The sequence below is a fragment of the Schistocerca nitens genome, chromosome 8 (assembly GCF_023898315.1).
Source record: "Schistocerca nitens isolate TAMUIC-IGC-003100 chromosome 8, iqSchNite1.1, whole genome shotgun sequence".
In the NCBI taxonomy this organism is placed as follows: domain Eukaryota; kingdom Metazoa; phylum Arthropoda; class Insecta; order Orthoptera; family Acrididae; genus Schistocerca; species Schistocerca nitens.
The window spans coordinates 598,351,167-598,370,320 of NC_064621.1; the positions used below are offsets into that span (position 1 = coordinate 598,351,167).

The 19,154-nt window shown below is 41.7% G+C and overlaps 1 protein-coding gene and 2 pseudogenes across 2 annotated transcripts in view; 1 reads left to right on the plus strand and 2 right to left on the minus strand.

The window, feature by feature from the left end:
- Window positions 1-19,154, plus strand: part of LOC126198891 (transient receptor potential protein) — a 439,251-nt gene that overhangs the window by 333,767 nt on the left and 86,330 nt on the right. For both annotated transcript variants that reach the window (XM_049935507.1, XM_049935506.1), the window contains exons 15-16: window positions 7,970-8,165; window positions 15,748-15,912. In XM_049935507.1, the coding sequence (XP_049791464.1) occupies window positions 7,970-8,165; window positions 15,748-15,912 (361 nt within the window). The remainder of the gene's footprint in view (window positions 1-7,969; window positions 8,166-15,747; window positions 15,913-19,154) is intronic.
- Window positions 5,899-6,016, minus strand: LOC126200012 (5S ribosomal RNA; annotated as a pseudogene).
- LOC126200013 (5S ribosomal RNA) lies at window positions 6,240-6,357 on the minus strand (annotated as a pseudogene).

Below are 19,154 nucleotides of genomic sequence, written 5' to 3' on the forward strand. Positions count from 1 at the left end.
TCACACTACAGACAGAGGCGACAGAGTGACTACCTGTTTCCTTAGGTGCTATCATTTGTTTATTGTAACTTATTTTTAGTTAGCACAACCGTTTATTACACTAATTATTTCAAGGTCCCTGTAGATGACGTGCTGCATTAATGTGTTGGCTGCATTTGTACCTGTTGGAAGTTTCTTTTCGCAAACTATTGATACACTCAAAGCCTGAATCCTTTGCTCTGGAATTTGATGCAGATATCCTTCTCACAATAGTATTTTACTTTTAAGCTCAGTGTGTCTTTGTTTTATAAGTTTTCGGATGCGTCTGTTTTTACTAACTCACCGCGTGTCATTGTTAAGTGCCATTTCCTTGTTACCTTCTTTTATAAATACTATCTTTCTCACATTTGATAAATATCCACATTTCTCTGCCATATAGCACCAACTGACAAGTAATTATACAGTATGTTAGGGTTATAAGTGCAAATATTATAATTATTGGTACCTTAATATGTAGTTGGTATTTCTCTGCATCTAAAACTTTTTCCAGAAACGCATCACACAATTTCTTACCTAATTTTTTTCGCACAATCATAACTGCACTGTGAAGTGGACTACGCCTGTCTGTATAGACTAATTGTTTTGCATCCACGTGTCCACACTTCAACACCTCACTTGTTGCCCAGGGGAAAATAAACATTAATGGGTTGCTCTTTCCACGTGTACTTGGGGATACTAACAACCTAAAAACATACTACTCCTAATAGCTATAATTATTAGTCCGCAAATGTAGTAAATACTGATGTAATGTTGCTCAATACACTGTCCTCAGTCACCAATAAAAATATGTGCCCTAACCTCCTGTTACTGTCATGTTTGTAAAAAAGTACAAAATTAAGAACTTGAAGGCATCGTGATTCTGATCCGCACATTCATGGCATTGGTAAATACAGGTTCACACTTTGCCTCTCCTACAGTCCAAAAAGTGTCCATCATACCAACAGTAAGGAACATTTGTCCCAACCAGTTTCACCACATCCTTCTCAGGCCGCCTAACTGGAAAGTCTTTCGTGTCCGTGCACACTGGCACCTTGCCTTCGTGTATTTAAGTGTATCTTATAAGTGTAGCTGACTTTAATGGCTGAGTGTGTAATGTGGTGTCATGATGATGAGAGGACAGAGAGGGTGAAACTCAGTGCCGTCCCACAGCCTACTCCTCTCTGATAACACAAAGAGGGCCGCCGGTCTCCGACGGGCAGACCTCCGCCACCAGCGTCACGTGCCCCCACTCGATGAGACATTGCAGACAGATTTGGAATTTAATCCACGACTATGGCGCAAAGCCTGATGTTCAAGAACTTATGCCATAGCCCTCCTCTCCTTTGCCGTAGAGCGAAGGGAAAGCAGCCAAGAGCACGCGATGTAGCCAGATGGACACCCATCTAAATACTGGCGACGTCCGACATTGCTTAAGGGAGGTAGGATGTCAAACGGGCCGACTTGGAGCAGGAGAGGCATCACAGGATCTTTTAATTTCTACTGTCTATACTTTTACAAATAAATTCATAAAACTTTGTCAGTATCACCAGGAAGGATTCAGGATTCACACTCATTGCAGTGGAAGTTCGAAAACATAACAAAATAATTTTATTTACGTGTGAAATTTCATCATTTTTTCACTTACTAATGGCTGCATTTGTTGCTATAGGTACACTTTTCTTCATAAGTTAGAGAGATTCTTCGATGAATTTTGCACAGCATACATACCATACTTACAGGTGCATTAAACTCTAGAATTTATTTAATTAATGAAAAAACGAATGATCTGTTGTATTTTAAACCTCATGTTTAGAAAAAAAACACAAATTTTGTAGTTAATTACCTCAATTTTTACCACAGTTGTTAATAGATTTGGAAAATTCTAGAGCTTCATACACCTTTAAGTGTGGTTTGTATGCTGTGCATAATTCATCGAACCATCTCTCTTACTTATGAAGAAAAGTGTAACTATAGCAACAAATGCTGCCATTAGTAAGTGAAAAAAATGATGAAATTTCACATGTAAAAAAAATTACTTCGTTATGTTTTCGAACTTCCACTGATATGAATGCGGATTCTGAATCCTTCCAGGTCATGCTGACGAAGTTTTATGAATTTATTTGTAAAAGTATAGACAGTGGATATTAAAATGTCCTGTGGTGCCTCTCCAGCTCCAAGTCGGCCCGTTTGACGTCCTTTTTTTTTGTCATCAGTCTACTGACTGGTTTGATGCGGCCCGCCACGAATTCCTTTCCTGTGCTAACCTCTTCATCTCAGAGTAGCACTTGCAACCTACGTCCTCAATTATTTGCTTGATGTATTCCAATCTCTGTCTTCCTCTACAGTTTTTGCCCTCTACAGCTCCCTCTAGTACCATGGAAGTCATTCCCTCATGTCTTAGCAGATGTCCTATCATCCTGTCCCTTCTCCTTATCAGTGTTTTCCACATATTCCTTTCCTCTCCGATTCTGCGTAGAACCTCCTCATTCCTTACCTTATCAGTCCACCTAATTTTCAACATTCGTCTATAGCACCATGTCTCAAATGCTTCGATTCTCTTCTGTTCCGGTTTTCCCACAGTCCATGTTTCACTACCATACAATGCTGTACTCCAGACGTACATCTTCAGAAATTTCTTCCTCAAATTAAGGACGGTATTTGATATTAGTAGACTTCTCTTGGCCAGAAATGCCTTTTTTGCCATAGCGAGTCTGCTTTTGATGTCCTCCTTGCTCCGTCCGTCATTGGTTATTTTACTGCCTAGGTAACAGAATTCCTTAACTTCATTGACTTCGTGACCATCAATCCCGATGTTAAGTTTCTCACTGTTCTCATTTCTACTACTTCTCATTACCTTCGTCTTTCTCCGATTTACTCTCAAACCATACTGTGTACTCATTAGACTGTTCATTCCGTTCAGCAGATCATTTAATTCTTCTTCACTTTCACTCAGCATGGCAATGTCATCAGCGAATCGTATCATTGATATCCTTTCACCTTGTATTTTAATTCCACTCCTGAACCTTTCTTTTATTTCCATCATTGATTCCTCGATGTACAGATTGAAGAGTAGGGGCGAAAGGCTATAGCCTTGTCTTACACCCTTCTTAATACGAGCACTTCCTTCTTGATCGTCCACTCTTATTATTCCCTCTTGGTTGTTGTACATATTGTATATGACCCGTCTCTCCCCATAGCTTACCCCTACTTTTTTCAGAATCTCGAACAGCTTGCGCCATTTTATACTGTCGAACGCTTTTTCCAGGTCGACAAATCCTGTGAAAGTGTCTTGATTTTTTTTTAGCCTTGTTTCCATTATTAGCCGTGACGTCAGAATTGCCTCTCTCGTCCCTTTACTTCTCCTAAAGCCAAACTGATCGTCACCTAGCGCATTCTCAATTTTCTTTTCCATTCTTCTATATATTATTCTTGTAAGCAGCTTCGATGCATGAGCTGTTAAGCTGATTGTGCGATAATTCTCGCACTTGTCAGCTCTTGCCATCTTCGGAATTGTGTGGATGATGCTTTTCCTGAAGTCAGATGGTATGTCGCCAGACTCATATATTCTACACACTAACGTGAATAGTCGTTTTGTTGCCACGTCCCCCAATGATTTTAGAAATTCTGATGGAATGTTATCTATCCCTTCTGCCTTATTTGACCGTAAGTCCTCCAAAGCTCTTTTAAATTCCGATTCTAATACTGAATCCCCTATCTCTTCTAAATCGACTCCTGTTTCTTCTTCTATCACATCAGACAAATCTTCACCCTCATAGAGGCTTTCAATGTATTCTTTCCACCTATCTGCTCTCTCCTCTGCATTTAACAGTGGAATTCCCGTTGCACTCTTAATGTTACCACCGTTGCTTTTAATGTCACCAAAGTTTGTTTTGACTTTCCTGTATGCTGAGTCTGTCCTTCCGACAATCATATCTTTTTCGATGTCTTCACATTTTTCCTGCAGCCATTTCGTCTTAGCTTCCCTGCACTTCCTATTTATTTCATTCCTCAGCGACTTGTATTTCTGTATTCCTGATTTTCCCGGAACATGTTTGTACTTCCTCCTTTCATCAATCAACTGAAGTATTTCTTCTGTTACCCGTGGTTTCTTCGCAGCTACCTTCTTTGTACCTATGTTTTCCTTCCCAACTTCTGTGATGGCCCTTTTTAGAGATGTCCATTCCTCTTCAACTGTACTGCCTACTGCGCTATTCCTTATTGCTGTATCTATAGCGTTAGAGAACTTCAAACGTATCTCGTCATTCCTTAGTACTTCCGTATCCCACTTATTTGCGTATTGATTCTTCTTGACTAATGTCTTGAACTTTAGCCTACTTTTCATCACTACTATATTGTGATCTGAGTCTATATCTGCTCCTGGGTACGCCTTACAGTCCAGTATCTGATTTCGGAATCTCTGTCTGACCATGATGTAATCTAATTGAAATCTTCCCGTATCTCCCGGCCTTTTCCAAGTACACCTCCTCCTCTTGTGATTCTTGAAGAGGGTATTCGCTATTACTAGCAGAAACTTGTTACAGAACTCAATTAGTCTTTCTCCTCTTCCATTCCTCGTCCCAAGCCCATATTCTCCTGTAACCTTTTCTTCTACTCCTTCCCCTACAACTGCATTCCAGTCGCCCATGACTATTAGATTTTCGTCCCCCTTTACATACTGCATTACCCTTTCAATATCCTCATACACTTTCTCTATCTGTTCATCTTCAGCTTGCGACGTCGGCATGTATACCTGAACTATCGTTGTCGGTGTTGGTCTGCTGTCAGTTCTGATTAGAACAACCCTGTCACTGAACTGTACACAGTAACACACCCTCTGCCCTACCTTCCTATTCATAACGAATCCTACACCTGTTATACCATTTTCTGCTGCTGTTGATATTACCCGATACTCATCTGACCAGAAATCCTTGTCTTCCTTCCACTTCACTTCACTGACCCCTACTATATCTAGGTTGAGCCTTTGCATTTCCCTTTCCCGATTTCCTAGTTTCCCTACCACGTTCAAGCTTTTGACATTCCACGCCCCGACTCGTAGAACGTTATCCTTTCGTTGATTATTCAATCTTTTTCTCATGGTAACCTCCCCCTTGGCAGTCCCCTCCCGGAGATCCGAATTGGGGACTATTCCGGAATCTTTTGCCAATGGAGAGATCATCATGACACTTCTTCAATTACAGGCCACATGTCCTGTGGATACACGTTACGTGTCTTTAATGCAGTGGTTTCCATTGCCTTCTGCATCCACATGTCGTTGATCATTGCTGATTCTTCCGCCTTTAGGGGCAATTAATTGCCCACCCCTAGGACAAGAGAGTGCCCTGAATCTCTATCCGCTCCTCCGCCCTCTTTGACAATGCCGTTGGCAGAATGAGGCTGACTTCTTATGCCGGAAGTCTTCGGCCGCCAATGCTGATTATTTATCAAAATTTAGGCAGTGGCGGGGATCGAACCCGGGACCGAAGACGTTTTGATTGTGAATCAAAGACGCTACCCCTAGACCTCGGGTCTACCCTCCTTAATTTCGTTCGGTGATCTGACAAGGGCCGGTGTATTCAAAGAAGAAGGCCAATGACAGCAAATATGTAATAAATGTATATCTTTAAGAAACTAGATTAAATAGCTTTGTGTTTCCCAACCTAGCTGTTACAACAAAAAAAAGCACTCCGCCGTCAGGCCACGAGTGGCCTACCGGGACCATCCGACCGCCGTGTCATCCTCAGTGGAGAATGCGGATAGGAGGGGCGTGGGGTCAGCACACCGCTCTCCCGGTCGTTATGATGGTATTCTTGACCGAAGCCGCTACTATTCGGTCGAGTAGCTACTCAATTGGCATCACGAAGCTGAGTGCACCCCGCAAAATGGCAACAGCGCATGGCGGCCTGGATGGTCACCCATCCAAGTGCCGACCACGCCCTACAGCGCTTAACTTCGGTGATTTCACGGGAACCGGTGGATCCACTGCGGCAAGGCCGTTGCCAACTGTTACAACAAGCACTAACTAAAGAGCTTAGTTAAAGATGTTGTACTCTATTGTCTGCTGTCTTCAAAGCTACTGTTCAGAATACTTTTGACAACTATCATCAGTATGTAACACAGATAGGGAGTCGAACTACATTTTGTTTTAGTTCTTCATTATTTAAATTAGAGCAGGCTGTCGATCTACTCAATTGGCATCACGAAGCTGAGTGCACCCCGCAAAATGGCAACAGCGCATGGCGGCCTGGATGGTCACCCATCCAAGTGCCGACCACGCCCTACAGCGCTTAACTTCGGTGATTTCACGGGAACCGGTGGATCCACTGCGGCAAGGCCGTTGCCAACTGTTACAACAAGCACTAACTAAAGAGCTTAGTTAAAGATGTTGTACTCTATTGTCTGCTGTCTTCAAAGCTACTGTTCAGAATACTTTTGACAACTATCATCAGTATGTAACACAGATAGGGAGTCGAACTACATTTTGTTTTAGTTCTTCATTATTTAAATTAGAGCAGGCTGTCGATCTACGCAGGGAGAAACATTTTTTTTTTGTATATATGTGTGGTATCTGTTCTGTCAGACAGTGTATTTGTAGGTATGACTCCCTTGACAACTTCAGTGTAGATGCACAATAGGGTCGGACCCTCTTGCGGAAGTACAGACTCGTCGCGGGCGAGTAGGTGACTGGACAGTGGACGCTACTAGCGTGTGGCAAATTGAGGATTTGGGCAGCGTGACCACATGGCCGAAGCAGTTAAGGCAACCGCTCGCGTTACGCGGGAGATCCGAGTTTGAGTACCAGTCCACCATAAATATTCAACTTTCGTCATCGGATTATTTCGACGCCGCATTGTGGCTGGAATAGGCCTCTCTTTTGATATTTAAACGTTTTTCTGTTGTATTATGCGAGTTCCCAGAACAACTGTCACCGAATAAATCAGCCACTGTAATTGATAAAGGGTCACGCAGCAGAAGAGCGCTCTCTTTGTCCCGTTGACACTGTGAGTAACCTCTTAAATACACTTATCTAGATTAGTGGGCTAGTGAATGAAGTAAATTTATCTCATACACAGACCATTTCTCTCTTGACACGTGTTAGAAGCGCTGCTCAGCTTTCAATCTACTTAGTACTCTTCCAGTTGACTCAAATAGTGGACTATAGTTCAAAACGTGTCACAAATATAACGTTCAGTGACACGAAACTGTGGCTGGTATCGACTACGTTTTATAAAAAAATTCACATTTTATTTCATTAAAGACAACCAATCGTAGTTCAACATATCCAGACTGCAGTAAAATGACTTCCTTGAGTGAAATATTAAATGATTAATTTCTTACAGCGTTTTAGGAAATATATATATTTTTTTATGAACTGTCAACGGAAATGTGAGAGAAGAGCTTCATAGTTAGACCTCTAGCTCATTTCTAAGGCCATTTCAGTGTGATTTCAACGAGATACGAACCTCATCTCTGGCAATGAAAGGTGAATTTTATTCGCTGAAAGGTGCTCTGATTTAATTGACCTTGACACCCCATTTACATCATAACACCGTTTCTTCAATAGTAAGTTGAAACCCTGCTGATGACGCTGGACTTCGGAATATACAGTGGTGATTAATTAAAATTCTTTAAGATAAACGGCGAGATTTATTATTCAACGTTGATCGCACTGCCTGATATCACCAAAAAACTGTCTTTATATAGAACTTACCACAAAGAGTGAGGTCCGCGATATTGAAGTTCATCATTTCATCGGTTTGAAAACAATTACAAAAATTATGCATTAATATAAGTCAGACGACTTTTACTTTGATGCTGCCGAAAGATACTTACATCACTACGCCAGATTTAAAAAAACCGCGCCGAGCGAGAGATTTGCACACAGAATTATACCTAATGTAATGACAGAGTATTTTCTGCCGGTTCGCTAAAATTTTCCTATGGTGATTTCCAGTCTGTTCGAGACGTCACAGTCACTCTTCTGGGCAAGTTTTGGATTGGTTGACCTGATGAACTTCGAGCTGGTCGGCATCAAAAGTTTCACGAGATTCTGGGCCCTGCTGATGTTTGGTTCGTACTCTGTCATCAACATCATCGTGCTGCTCAACATGCTCATCGCTATGATGTCCAACTCCTACCAGATCATTTCGGTAAGTGCCGCCGGACCGCCTACTACAAAATCAGGTAACTCTGCCAAGTATTCGCTGCTAGCAACTCTTAAATGTAGTCTCGGACATTGATCGCATCGTACTGGAAGAAAAAGAACCACACTAGTAGCAATAACAGCCCAACCCTCCGCCCCAGGGCCACAGTGTCTGCAGTAAGAGAGCTGAGCTAGTGAGGGGGCAGAGCAGAGCGTCTTCTCATTCGCCTGTCACAGTGCCGGAGCTACGATAGTAGCTAGCGTTACCCTCTACGATGCATCGATCAAAGCCAATATTTTGTCCTGCCGAAAAGGAAAGACCCCGTACTGACTCAGTGCTTGCTCAACTTCGTCAGTCTGCCACCCTAGCATTACCGATTATAGTGGTCTTAATGATATATTTAGTTCATATTTCTTCTTCTTAAAGTATTTGTCCAACTTACAATATTAGCATACGAAATTAATCACGCATATACGCAGATTTCAACCGTGCTTAGTGAACGGATCTTCATTCGTTTCTGAGACATTTACAATTAATTAATATGCCTGTCACGGCGCGAGTATAAGTAAATCATGTCATTTAATACGCAAATTTAACCTTTTTTCTCAACCAAAATTTATAAGACAACTACTATCTTTGATGATAATTCATTAACAGATATAAATTCTCACTTATCGGTATATGAGACAGTTGTTATATAGGTACACCATATTGTCTTTCAGTGCAGTTATCTTGCGTGTGTCAGTTATCTGTAATTTACAGTTAATTAGTTAATTAAGTAATTAGTGCTGTTTCTTTGCGATTATCCAAATTTGACTACACTCTCTGCTTATAGCGCTCGTTCTCATCTACACATAATTAGCTATATTCATAACATGTATAGTTCTGAAGTTATAATAAAAACACTGTAATTAATGAATTTGTTGCTTTGTGTCTGAATTACTCTTTAATTACATGTTGGACAAAACAGTTGATATATTCAATATGATTCTGCGTCTCGGTAGTTCCTATATCAGTGATGTGAAAATTTGTCTTTGTGTGAATTGTTTCACCACTGTCCATGGACGTAGCGAGGAGACGTCAGCGATGGCAGCCGCACCCCTCCACTAGAAAAACATCTTAGACAACTGAATTCCTATCGCTCTCCGGCAAACAGACAGTTTTATCACTTTAAACAGAGCTAAAACACGTAATGCGAGCACAACCAGAGCTATTTGTCGTGAAATCTCAAAACCATTCCGTCATTCGCCTCCAAACTAAGATGAGTTGCCCTCCCCTAGCTCAGCTCCTGAGTACGCTGTCCCTGTGGTAAATGTGGATATGATACCCACTAACCTACTAACCACCCTGGGCATTCTCAGACTCCGACCACGCGATCGCTCAGTAGTTAGCGCCCATTTCGGACAAAGTACCTGCACAGGCCGTTGCTCGTTTGCCGACCAAGATGCGACAATACGCGTCATGTTTGGGTAGGGTAGTATGTTGTGGTGAGGAACTGTCCCCAGTGAAATCCCTGTGGGCTACCGACACCTGATAAAGTCAAAATGGTGTAAAGTAGAATGTATATGTGACCAGGAACTGCCGTAATTTTAGTTTTCGTACCGTGTTCCAAATACAGTAAGAACAATGACCGTGTCTATAAATAGAGTTGGATGATGTATGCAGTGCACTTACCGATTATTACTGCATACATCCAGATAGTATTTCACCATGTACGACAATCCTTTTTTTTTTCACTTCACGCTGATGTCAGTAGCCCACCTACACTCTTAAACGTGTCGTGTTGTAATGTCGATAACTGGTCAGTTGTACAACAATACGGGTCTCAGATATAGAGATTTTCTGCAAAATGAGATTTATATTATTCGTATGATCTCCGACATCATCCATTCACCCATTTTCTAATACAGGGCGTTTGAAAATAATGTATTGCACAAACAACACGTTAATACATCACGCAAATGCTGAGGCACATTAAAATATTAAAACTTTCTTTGACCAGTGGCTACTAACTGAATATATGTCTTTATATATTGCTATATTATTTGCCTCCAACAAAGTTCTTATTGTCCACACTTCAATAGTCTTGGTAGTGAATGAGCTGTTCCTTGGGATCACAGAACGCGGCCAGTGATCACTTGCTTGGATGTCACCACGCAGCTCTCGCACAGGGGTGACTCAACTTGGTAATCGATGAATTCCTGCCTCCGAATTACCTATTGCAAATGAAGGAAAAACAGTATCACTAGAAAGTTCATGTGATACACTGCAGATTTACCACTGTTGTTGGTTTTGGTTACAAGATTGGGCGTGCTCATTCAGCATAGTGGGTCCTCTGCTCATTCCATCTTTCAGGTAACACATCATCTGAATACAAACAGCTTGACTGATAGATCAGCCGCAATGGTTACATTTGTTGGCGATCAAGGTGGCCGAACCCTAGTCTGGTATATTTTTTTCTTGGTGAGTTTGGTGAAAGGTGAAATTCACCGGTGAAAATTATATAAAAGGCTTGAATTAGTCGCTCTAAAAATGAGTAGTGCTGTCCTCTTATAGAACACCAATAAGGTTTCAGATAACCTAGACGTCACGTTTTGAAAATGAGATGAAAAGTGCATTGAACCATTTCAATATACAGACAGTTCAAAAATGATTTTCAGATTTCACAAGACTGCACATTTTACATGAATGGGGACAGGCCTTGGTTTGAATTACAACGCACGTATCTAAACTAAAAGTTTACCTTGGGGCCAGTGGTTGCCGGCGGTGGACTCCCTGTTGCTGCTAGCTCGGTGGCTCTACATCTACATCTACCTCTACATCTACATAATTACTCTGCAGTCCACAGTTAAGTGCCTGCTGGAGGGTTTACAGAGGGTTCATCGAACCAGCCTTAAGTTACTTTCTACCGCTCTACTCTCGAACAGCGCGCGGCAAAAACGAACACTAAATCTTTCTGAGCGAGCTCTGATATCTCTTAGTTTAGTTGATGATCATTTCTCCCTATGTAGGTAGGAACCAACAATACATTTTCACACTCTGAAGAAGAAACTGGTGATTGAAATTTCATAATAAAGTCCTGCTGGAGCGAAATTTGCCTCTGTTTGAATGAATGCCACTCCAAATCCGTTTATCATGTCTGTGGAACTCTTTCCTATTTCGCGATAATACAAAACAAGCTGCCCTTCTTTGATCTTTTCGATGTCCTCGTCAATCCTATCTGATGCGGTTCCCATACCTCACAACAACACTCCAGAAGAGAGCGAACAAGCGTAGTATAATTAGTCTCTTTAGTAGACCTGTCGCATCTTCTAAGTGTTCAGCCAACAAATCGCAGTCTTTCGTTTGCTTTCCGCACGATATTATCTATGTGATCGTTCCAGTTTAATTGTAAACCTTAAATATTTATTTGAGTTTACACGCTTTTAATTTGTATGATTTATTGTGTAAATGAAATTTAACAGATTCTTCTTAGTGCTCATGTGGATGACTTCACACTTTTCGTGATTTACAGACAATTGCCACTTTTTTGCACCAAACAGATATCCTGTTTGAATCATTTTGCAATTAGTTTTGATCACCTAATGATTTTAAATGATGGTAAATGACAGTATCATCTGCAAACAGTGTAAGAGGACTGCTCAGACTGTCTCCCAAATCGTTTAGGTAGATCAGTAACAAAAGAGGGCCTATAACGCTTCCTTGGGCAACTCCAGATATCACTTCTGCTTTACTCGATGTCTTTCAATCAATCATTACCAACTGTGAACTTTCTGACACGAAATTACCAGTCCGGTAACGCAACTGAGACGATACTGCATAGGCACGCAATTAATTAGAAGTCTCTTGTGAGGAACGGCGTCAAAAGTCTTCTGGAAATCTAAAAATATGGAATCATTTTAACGTTCTCTGTCGATAACACCCATTGCTTTACTTTACTTTACTCCGTCCGAACAGGCCACGGAAAGCGCAACAGTACTGACCAACCGCCATATCATCCTCAGCCTATTGGTGTCACTGGATGTGGCTATGGATTACTTCATGAAAATAAAGAGTTGTGTTTATTTGTCAATAAATTGTTGTCTTCGAGGTGACTGATAATGTTCGACCACGGTATATGTTCTAAAACCCTACTGCAAATCGATGTTAGTGATTAACCAGCCGAGATGGCGACGGTACAGCAAAAAAAGGCGTTTAGTATCCTCTGTTTCAACAGGTACAGTTCAGTTATGGCTGTGCAGCGTTATTTTCGTCGGGAGTATAGACTGCACCTATTACAAAGCAGAGCACTCATCGATGACACCAGAAATTTCAAGACAAAATAGACATGTTTCGTAAAAATGGTTCAAATGTCTCTGAGCACTATGGGACCTAACATCTGAGGTCATCAGTCCCCTAGACTTAGAACTACTTAAACCTAACTAACCTAAGGACATCACACACATCCATGCCCGAGGCAGGATTCGAACCTGCGACCGTAGCAGCAGGGTGGTTCCGGACTGAAGCGCCTAGAACCGCTCGGCCACAACGGCCGGCTCATGTTTCGTACGCAACACTCACCAAACACTACTGGATCCTTCTGGATAAGGCACGGTTCAGCATCACTTAAACCGTTATTATAATCACAGAGATCAGCTTAATTAGATAAGCTTCGACGACATTCCATAAAGCCAAATTTTTTAAGTCTGTAATTCATTGTTGCAACTGGGGTAGCAGAGTATAACACCACACTGCAGGTTAATGTGATTAGCATACACCCTGATGTATCGAAGGCTATAGGTTCGAAACTCGTCGAATGGAGGGAAATTTTTATTATTTCTAAATCTAATCAAGAGACTTTATTATTGTTATTCAGTCAACTGATTACATGTAATTTTTTTATTTGTGATACTTTGCCGTGTCATTTTTATCATCATATTGATTTCCTTATTTGCACTTTCTTTCTTCCTACCATTCTTTTTTCATTTAGAATTGCCTGTGTCGCCTATAATTTGCAACCAAGTGCCAACGAGGATTGCTCATCGGTTGGTAACACTCGGCTCGTGTAGCCAATGCGAGGATAGTTCCAGGTAACCAATGATAGCGAGAAATGACAGCTTGCTTTTAGCGCTGAAACTGGAATATTTCTGTTTTGAGTTTGCTCACAGAGGTTAGCTTTAATCGCAATGAACAAAGTGATCGTGATTTTAGTTATGCAACAGACTGCTGACTGCCGTTTTTTCGGATACACTGCATATCACGACGATGTGGATAGTACAGGACATGAGTTTAAATTTTGGGCAACAAAACGAGCCATCTGCCGCAGTTCAGTCATAGGTCACATAATATCAGCTGTCGACAGAGCATCTCGCATTTCGGTCATGGCCTTACTGCCACCTCTTGCAGAACCATAACAGGAAACAACTTTTCTTCTACCATGCATGTTTGGGCTGAACTGATAGCAACATTCAGCTACAATACCAGAACTTCATTCTACCTGCAATTTTTGTGTAAAAGATTTACGCCAATTTTTTTATGAAAATATGGATACAGCAATCACGTATCTGGATATGTTGGTGATCTGGTTTTTTCCTAGATTGAGAGAAACTACCGAAAATTTCATTTTTCAACTGGAAGGAGCACCATTACACTGGCACTTTAATGTAAGAACATTTCCTCATAGTGAATTCCCTCAATGTTGGATCAGGCAAAAGGGAGGGGCGGATTCACATTGCACCACTGGTCTCCAAGGCCACCCGAACATTTTATATAAATACAAAGGGCGTTCAAAAAGTTTTGCACAGTCGCCTCTAATTTTATTTTTTTTTTTTTTTTTTGAAGGAGGAGAACGAATTTTTTTGTGAACGTACTTGGAACATTTAGCTATATAGTGAGCCTACTCAGAGTAGCCTCCATCAGCTGTGACGCATCTGGCCCAACGTTCTTTCCATGATGTTAATGCACTTAGGTAAAATTCTGGGGATTGACTTTTACATCATCGCTTGACACAGGAAATAAGGTCTTTTTCACTATGAAATGTTTTACCGTGTAGGTGGGCCTTCAGACGACCAAAGAGGTAAAAATCAGACGGAGCCAAGTCCGGACTGTAGGGAGGATGAGGAAAAATTTTCCAACCCATTTTCCTGATTTTCTCCTGCGTCATAAGGGATGTATTTCGTTTGGCATTGTCATGGTGTAGTCTGATGAGCTAACCCTGAAGCTGTAGTCTGCGGGTCTTGCTGGCACGTTGCACCTTGTCCAATGACAAACAGTAGCGGTCCCGGTTAATTTTGGAGCCAGGTTCGAAAAGGTTAATGAAAATGACACCACACTGATCCCAGAAGAAGGAGGCCATCACCTTTCGGCCCGCTGTTCGTGAAAGTCTTGGTTTCTTCTTCCGAGGGGAACCCGGGTGACGCCACGCCATGGATTGGGTTTTTCTCTCAGGTTCGGACAAAACAACCATGTTTCAGCCTGGGTAATGAGGACGTCAAAACACTGTTTCCACTCTTGCATAAAGGTCTTCATGAAACCCTCCCACACGTTCTTTCTCATCGTTTCCATTTCTCTTGTCAATAATCCAGGTACCCATCGTAGACAGGTTTTTGTACCAGTGATACCACACTACGCAATTAACAAACGAGTCATTTCAGCAAGTTGTCGTGTCGTCACTCATCTGTCATTTTGGATGATTTGATCAATGGTTTCCTTATTCGGATCACTCACTGCCGTTGATGGTCTACCGCACCGTGCAGTGTCCAGTAGAGAGAAATCACCTTCTTTAAGCCTCTGCAACCACCGCTGGATACTGCTGCGATTCACTGTTTCCTCCCCATAAACAGGGAGCAACTTCCTGTGAATCGATATGGCAGAGTAATCGCCAGTCTTGAAGAGGAACTTCATCACCGACCGTTGTCGCAATCTGACATTTACTTCACAGTCCATTATGGCTCACCTGTAAATAAAAGAAAATACTTTCATATACCAACTTATAGCTGGATGCTCCAAGTATGTTCACAAAAAATTTCATTCTCCTCCCGCAAAAAAAATTAGAGATGACTGTGCAAAAGTTTTTGGACGACCTTTGTATATATATGTTTTAAGTAGGTCTGTGACAGACTATCTCTGTGTCTGCCCTTATATTGGATCTGAGTGTGAACGACGACGAGTTGTGTATCGTCTAAACGTTTGTCGTCCTTAGGGGGAGGCCATACTGAACGTCTGTAAGAAGTAAGTGAAACCTGGACTCTCAAACTAATTTTAAAATGTATGGCAATGTTTATGTGCATGGGTGTAAAATACCGGTGTCAAATTCGAAGATTCTTTTGAAAACAAAAGCCTTGTAGTCTTATATTGAAATTCACCCCAAGTCTGTATCCAAATTCATGTATAAGATATAGTCTTGTGCAATCGGATGAATCTTTTTGCAACACCCTGTAATATTAGCGTGTTTATGGACTTTTGCGTTGTTTTTGATCATTTTTATTGGTTTCTTTCACACTGAACATTCCTTAAGCTGTAACTCTACACCTGCTGCAAACTGGACACACGGCTGTATGAATTTACAACTGCAAACCGCCCGTGCAGCCTGTTTGTGGTGGTCCCGCAGGAACGCGCGGACACGGAGTGGAAGTTCGCCCGCAGCCACTTGTGGATCAGCTACTTCGAGGAGGGCGACACGGTGCCGCCGCCCTTCAACCTGGTGCCCACCACCAAGAGCCTCGCCAAGGTGTTCGGCTGCGGCTCCGGCAAGCGCCTGTCCACGTCCACCAAGGTGAGCCAACTGAACCTACCGATACCTCGTGTCTGTTTTTAACTATGACGAGATACTTTTGTGGCCTGTAATATCAAACGTCTGCACACAGAGGCACCACAGAACACTAGCAATACTTGTGTTGTCTCTATATTACTGTTTGGAATGTAGGTTGTCGTGAAAGACTGATCTGTGGCGTAGCTCATAGTGTAGGTTAGGATGAAATGAGACACTGTGTATTGGCGGAGCTAAGGAACATAAGGTAATTGGAGCAACTATAATGAGATATATTGTACATGTGGTGCTCTGCAGCTTGCAAATACTGTAAATACATTAAAGTTACATATATACTCACCATATATACTCACGTAAACTGCTCAGTGCAATGTACTTCTTATTTCTTATTTATTGTTGTACTAGTGTCGGGCACATAACCACCTTTAACGGCATCATTTATATAATTTGCTGATAAAATTGATGCAATTCTTCATAATTTTATTTTAGTACATCTACATTTATAGTCCGCAAACCACCCAGTGGTGTGTGGCGGAGGGCACTTTACGTGCCACTGTCATTACCTCCTTTTCCTGTTCCAGTCGCGTATGATTCGCAGGAAGAACGACTGCCGGATAGCCTCCGTGCGCGCACGAATCTCTCTAATTTTACATTCGTGATCGGGAGGTATAAGTAGGGAGAAGCAATATATTCGATAAATCATCCAGAAACGCACCCTCTCGAAAACTGGACAGCAAGCTACACCTCGATACAGCGCCTCTCTTGCAGAGTCTGCCACTTTGCTCAACATTTCCGTATCGCTATCACGCTTACCAAATAACCCTGTGACGAAACGCGCCGCTCTTCTTTGGATCTTCTCTATCTCCTCCGTCAACCCGATCTGGTACAGATCCCACACTGATGAGCAATACTCAAGTATAGGTCGAACGAGTGTATTGTAAGCCACCTCCTTTGTTGATGGACTACATTTTCTAAGGACTCTCCCAATAAATCTCAACCTGGCACCCGCCTTTCCAACAATTAATTTTATATGATCATTCCACTTCAAATCGTTCCGTACGCATACTCCCAGATATTTTACAGAAGTAACTGCTACCAGTGTTTGTTCCGCTATCATATAACCATGCAATAAAGGATCCTTCTTTCTATGTATTCGCAATACATTACATTTGTCTATGTTAAGGGTCAGTTGCCACTCCCTGCACCAAGTGCCTATCCGCTGCAGATCTTCCTGCATTTCGCTGCAATGTTCTAATACTGCTACTTCTCTGTATACTACAGCATCATCTGCGAAAAGCCGCATGGAACTAGGTCATTTATATATATTGTGAAAAGCAATAAATTATTTCTGATGTTATGCAGTTAGCAAGAAGCAAAATGTACTTCACAATGTTATCAGCAAGTATCCTTGATATTAGCTAAAAAACAATATACATAAGATGCCACTGAAGATGGAATAAATAAGGAATAAAAAACACATGCGTAATACGACATCTCAGTAGCTGTATTTGATCACCGGCGCGTATTTTACTCTATTTCGATGACGTTCTTGGTCCAAGCTGACGGCTGATTTTGGCAGGTTTAGTAGTTTCCTTCGTGTGAAATTCCGACCAGAGATAGGACGAAATATTTGGCTTGAGTGTCACATCTACGTCGACGTCACCAGAGGCGGAGCACCACCACAACTATACAGGGAAGGGGCAGGATGTCGAGCCAGAATTACTACAGGGATCACGCCAGAATACGCTTAAAATGGTTCAAGAAAATTCCGTGTGCTGAGCTTAGGGATGGGAAAGTTTACGTGCACAATTCATATATTTAGACTCCAGAAAATCCGCTTGCCACAGATTCTTATGACCATCAACGGCAGCCGACATTTACCATCTGAACCGTTGTCGTCCATAGCCAATTAATTGCATTAAACAAGATGAGTCTCAGGTGATGAAACACGTCTTTCATCACTTGAACTCTTCAGAGTAGCAAAACGAACCTCTCAGCAAACAGTAGTACGTAGAAGATCATTTAATTTTAATGCTCTGTTAATATACCTTATATCGGTTATACAGTATTAACTGAGATATTGTAACAAGTATAGGCTTTTAATGTAATGGTATATTATTAACGTAGAAGATCATTTAATTTTAATGCTCTGTTAATATACCTTATATCGGTTATACAGTATTAACTGAGATATTGTAACAAGTATGGATTTTTAATGTAATAGTATGTTATTAACGGGATTTGAAACCCATTGAAAATAAGAGTAAATTGATACAATGCTTGTTAACGTCGGTGTTAAGGGTTTCTGATAATATTCTGTTACCGAGAGTTAAAGGGGCCGAAACCTCGTACTGCTATGCAGACAACGCCACACTGTGGCCTCGTGCCACGTTTTGTCGTCATGTTGCGCAAGGCGGTAGGCACTCCTGTAAGATCAAATAAATACACTCATAGAGAAATAAAAATTCGACGCAACGCGAAGGAATTATCCAAATGGCACAGAAATCGGTAGATGTGATGTACATGTACAGACAAACAAATGATTGTAATTTCAGAAAAATTGGATGATTTATTCAAGAAAAAATGTCCAAATGTATGTGAAATCTTATGCGACGTAGCTGCTAAGGTCATCAGTCCCTAAGCTTACACACTACTTAACCTAAATTATCCTAAGGATAAACACACACACACACATGCCCGAGGGAGGAACCGAACCTCCGCCGGGACCAGCCGCACAGTCCATGACTGCAGCGCCCAAGACCGCTCGGCTAATCCCGCGCGGCAATTTATTCAAGAGAAGTAGTTCATAAACTGAGCAAGTCAATAATGCTTTGGTCCACCTCTGTCACTTATGCAAGTAGTCATTTGGCTTCGTGTAGATTGACAGAGTTGCTGGAGGTCCTCCTCAGGGATATCGTGCCAAATTGTATCCAGTTGGTGCGTCAGATCGTCAAAATCCCCAGTTGGTTTGAGGGCCTTGCTCATAATGCCCCAGACGTTACCAATTGGGGAGATACCCGGCGACCTTACTGGCAAAGGTCGCTTTTGGCAACTACAAAGACAAACGGTAGAAACTCTCAGCCCTTGATGTGTGCGGGCGGACATTATCTTGTTAAAATTTAAGCCCACTATGGCTTGCCGTGAAGAGCAACAAAACGAAACGGGGCGTAGAATATCGCCCACGTACCGTTATGCTGTAAGGGTCCCTCCGACTGGTTTTAGTTATCGACCTCACTTCATATTCTACA